At 34.9% G+C, this 4,839-nt stretch overlaps 1 protein-coding gene across 1 annotated transcript in view; it reads left to right on the forward strand.

The window, feature by feature from the left end:
• LOC109387049 (WD repeat-containing protein 70-like) overlaps positions 1–4,839 on the forward strand; it is a 93,842-nt gene that overhangs the window by 53,911 nt on the left and 35,092 nt on the right. Inside the window, exon 6 of the mRNA XM_019650735.1 lies at positions 1,237–1,296. Within this exon, the coding sequence (XP_019506280.1) occupies positions 1,237–1,296 (60 nt within the window). The remainder of the gene's footprint in view (positions 1–1,236; positions 1,297–4,839) is intronic.

The raw sequence follows: 4,839 nt of genomic DNA on the forward strand, positions 1-4,839 counted from the left end.
TGTACAGTGCAGTGATCAAGCCTCTTCCCCATCCATGAAGTGGTCTCCCTAACAAGACATGACCATCTGACACCCTACAAAATATTACAACATTATTATATTCCCCCAACTGTCCTTCATATCCCTGTGGCAATATTGTAGTTGCCTATTTATGCTGTCTAATCCCTTCCCCTTCTCCCTCTAAAAAACTGAATGAACGAGCAAAGTAAACAAATAGTCTCAGAGATATAGAGGAACAACTGATGGTTGCTAGTTGGGAGGGGGTGGGGATGAGGGAGGGAAGGTTTTTAATTGTTTACATGTGGAGGAGAATGAGCCATAGTGGGGGAAAGATTTAAGAGAAACCAAAGCGTGAAGAGACACAGGGACCAAAGTTTGTTAGATTGCACCTATTTAGTGAAGTAGATTGCAAGATTATCTTAATATGAATTTGTAATGGCCATAGAATTTTAGTATGATTACCCTGCTGTTGGATAATGGAGATTTGACTAAATAAGGAAACTTTTTATTCAAATGATCACTGTGACTTCTTATCTTTGATTGTTGAATCCATCTTTTCTATCCCTCAATTATTCTGCCCATACCCCTGTCTGTCACAGCACTTGTTATACTCACTTAGTACTATTGATGTCTCCCTCTTGGGCCACATGCTTCTTGGGAGTGGGGTTGGGGGGCGGGGGATGAGTAGAAGCCATATCTAATGCCACTTAGCCTCTGGTATAACCTCCCTTTAATAAATTTTTATTGAATCAGTGAATCAGTAAATGACTCAGTTCCTTATCTGTATCATTTTTGAACAGCAGTTTTGTTTTTTTAACTTTTATGGGTTAAATGGTATATATATCTACCCTGTGCAGATTTTGTTGTCTATTATAAATTAAGTACATAAATACTTTAAAGTATGCCCAGGTACCAATGAAAAGAGGACTTTAAATATTTTGGGTGCTAAGAGGGCCTTATGGTTTCGTACAACCTAGAAAGTTTCTTAGGTTTATCTTTTTAGAGATTTAAGATAAATTCATTATCATCTTAAAGCGACCGGTTGTAATCTATCTAGATGTGCAGAAATATAGCTAACCTCACATTTTTTATTTCCTGTTTTCTTTGTTTTTTGTTTTTTTTTTTTAAAGCCAGTGATGCAAATTTTAAAAACTATCTTTCCTGTGAATGTGGCATGTAGTTCCTCCCCAAATATATTATGTTACTCATTGATGTCATGGAATTTTTCTTTTTCAGAATCCTGTCCAAAAGATCCCTGACTCTCATGAGATAACGCTAAAGCATGGTACTAAAACTGTAAGTATTAAAAATTTGATTCGTTTCTCTCAATTACAGAGCTCTTATGGAAAAGTGACTTAATAAGATAACATTTATATTAAGGCTAATTACACAATCAACTGGTAACATAAACACTCTAGACATTAAGGAATGATTACTTTTCTGTTAGTCAAAATAGCCATTGGGTTTCTTTTAAAATAGGGACACTTATTATTGTCATTGTTATTGTTGGCTTTAAAACCTCTTTTTCTTTGATATAAGAACATTACAAATGAAAGAAACGAAACTCAAGTATGGTTTTCTTTTTTATGGTGTGGGAAAATTTCTCATTACTCTTAGCTTTATTTCTGTATCGGTAAAAGGCCTGAGTCATTTTTTAGATGACTGTTGAGATAAGAAATGAACATAAAATAGTCATTGCTCTTAGATTATATTTCTTAGATTTATAGATTATATTGTTATATTTATTTGTTAAAGATTAATAAAATAAAATATTGAAATATAGGATGAAATCATTTTACCTCATTATTACAAAACCTTTAAAAAGTGATAGTTGAATGAATGACACCTGCTTATAAATAAATGAAAGAATAAAATTATCTTGCTTTTCCTTTATAATTTAGCTACCTTTTCCTAGATGTCTGACATGTAAAGAAGAAAATACATCCCATAATGAGGGGGAAGTATCAATCTATAGAAATAAGGGCCGGCTGAGTGGCTCAGTTGGTTAAGAGCTCGCTCAAGAGTTTGAGCTCTGAGCAACAGCGGTTCGAGTCAGCCCGAGCTGAGCANGGGGAAGGGGAACATTGTGTTTTTCCAGGACCCATCAGCTCCAAGTCAAGTTGTTGTCCTTCAATCTTAGTTGTGGAGGGCACAGCTCAGCTCCAAGTCCAGTCGCTGATTTCAATCTAGTTTCAATCAACTGCCATGCGGGAGTCGAACTGGCAACCTTGTTGTTAAGAGCATGTGCCCTCATCAGCTGAGCCATCCTGCCATCTGTTGGCAGCTCAGTGGCAGCTCAGCTCGGGCGCAGCTCACTGGCCCATGTGGGAATCAAACCGGCGACCGTGTTGCTCAGAGTTCACGCTTTTAACCAACTGAGCCACCCAGCCACCCCTGGGTTGCTTCTTCTTAATTGTTACAGCCTCCCGCCCCACTTCCCTGTCAGACTCAACTCCTATGCCTTCCATTCCTGCCTGGAATAGTTAATGCTGTGGATAAGGGTGGGCTCTTAAAAATACATTAATAAGTAATAGTGAAAAATAAATATCACTGCAAGTGAGGAATATTGCTGGGCTCTTTAGTATCTTTATAAGAAAGAAATTACCTACTTTTCAATTATGTATGAAACTTTTTTGTTTTTTTAATCATATGTGAATTTATTTTCCAGCTTTACTGAGATATAATTGACAAAAGTTGTACAGATTTAAGGTATACAATGTGATATTTTGATGTATGTATACATTGTAAATGATCACCACAATCAAGTTAATTAACACATCCATCACTTCATATGTAACAGTTACCTTTTTTTTTGGTGTGGTGAGACCACTTAAGATCTCTCTTAGTAAATTTCAAGTATACAGTATGGTATTATTAACTATAGTCACCATGTTGTACATTAAATTTCCAGAACTTAATTCATATTATAACTGAAAATTTGTACCCTTTGACTAGACACTTCTTAAAAGCTTTAATTTTTTCAACTTAACCTGGAACAATAGTTTAGTCAAATGTAGAAAATTTCTAAAACAAAAATGTGTGAGTGCTGTGAAATGTCAAATTGCTACTAAAGGTGGTGGAGAACCAGTGAAGGTTTTTAATGAAATGACCTGGGCAGAGTAACATCACGGTAGTGAGCAAATGCGGAGAGAACTGGAGAAAATGGAAGTCACAGAAGGACTTTCCCATGACACAGGGGAGTGTTCATAGTTCCAGATATGAATAAGTTTAAGGTAACCCATGTCATCATAGACTATCATGAATTACGTCGTCCGATTCTTTTACTTTTATAAGCGAAAAAGCTGAGGTTCTATTCAGTTAAATGGCTTAGCAAAGGTTACAAGTGGAGTTAATCGCCGAGTCCAGTCTACAGTTGATTTCATGTCTTTGGATTTAGCAAATAAGAATAAAAGCTGAAATATTTGTAAAATTTTAGGGTGTCAGAAAATGATAAGGCATATGTTCATGGTAGCTTTTGAAAATAAATGCGTCATTTGGTATAAATCCTTTTGGCTTATCACCTGCCATTGTTATGTGATAAATAAACAGAAAATTGTCTTCTTTGTGTTGACTGATAATGTCATGGAGTTTTAAAATAATAATATAATTCCTGATAAGATATAAGAATGGACTATCCTTTTTGAGTTTTTTAGCCCTCACACAGTATAAAAAGTTATTTAACAATGCACTCTTAAGTCACATTACTGAGAAATGTTCTCAAAGATTACAGCTTGCAATAGGGCATAAATAGTTTGAAGGTAATTTAGAGGTGGTTTGGGAATACTACTAATTGGAGGATTGGAACCAGCTGTGAGAATTAGGTAGGAAATTGTCTTTCCTTCCTGCAGTATTTTAGACATGTAACTACATTTTTGGAGGAAGATTTTAAACATTTGATAAAGTCTATTAGAGCACTGAGAAGTAGTCAGGCTTAATAATATGTATCTTTTTATAATGTTTTTTTGTATTATGTGGGTTATACCTATTAAAATTTATTTTGTAGTTTTCGTAAAATATGTATATCATACCATTTACAATCTTAACCATTTTAAATGTATAGTTCAGTAGTGTTACATTGTTGTGTAACCAGTCTCCAGAACTTTTTCATCTTGCAAAACAGAAACTCTATACATTAGAGTTCAACAACTCTCAATTTCCCCCTTGCCCCAACCCTAGCAACCACTATTCTACTTTCTGTCTCCATGAATTTAACTCTTCTAGACTATTGTCGGTACTTCATAAATGGAATCATACAATATTTATTTTTTTGTGATTGTCTTATTTCACTTAGCACAAGGTCTTCTAGGTTCATCCATGTTGTAACATGTATCAGGATTTCTTTCCTTTATAAGACTGAATAATATTATATTCCATTGTATGTATATACCACTTTTGTTTATCCATTTATCCATTGATGGACACTTGGGTTGCTTCTACCTTTTGACTGTAGTGAATAGTGCTGCTATGAATGTGGTGGGTGTATAAACATCCCTTCGAGATGCTGCTTTCAATTCTTTTGGTATATCTTCACAAGTGAAATTGCTGGATCACATAGTAATTTTATTTTTAATTTTTTGCAGAACCACCATACTGCTGTTTTCCATAGCAGTTGCATCATTTCCCTCCAGCAGTGCATAAGAGTTCTATTTTCTGTACATCCTCTCCAACATTTGTTTTTCTTTTCTTTTTCAACAATAATAGCCATACTAAGTGTGTGTGACGTGGCGTCTCACTGTGGTTTTGATTTATATTTATTTCCCTAATGATCAGTGATTTTGAGTATTTTTTCATATGTTGGTCATGTGTATATCTTTGGAGAAGTACCTACTTAAGTCCTTT

Source organism: Hipposideros armiger, unplaced genomic scaffold, assembly GCF_001890085.2.
Source record: "Hipposideros armiger isolate ML-2016 unplaced genomic scaffold, ASM189008v1 scaffold_146, whole genome shotgun sequence".
Taxonomy (NCBI): domain Eukaryota; kingdom Metazoa; phylum Chordata; class Mammalia; order Chiroptera; family Hipposideridae; genus Hipposideros; species Hipposideros armiger.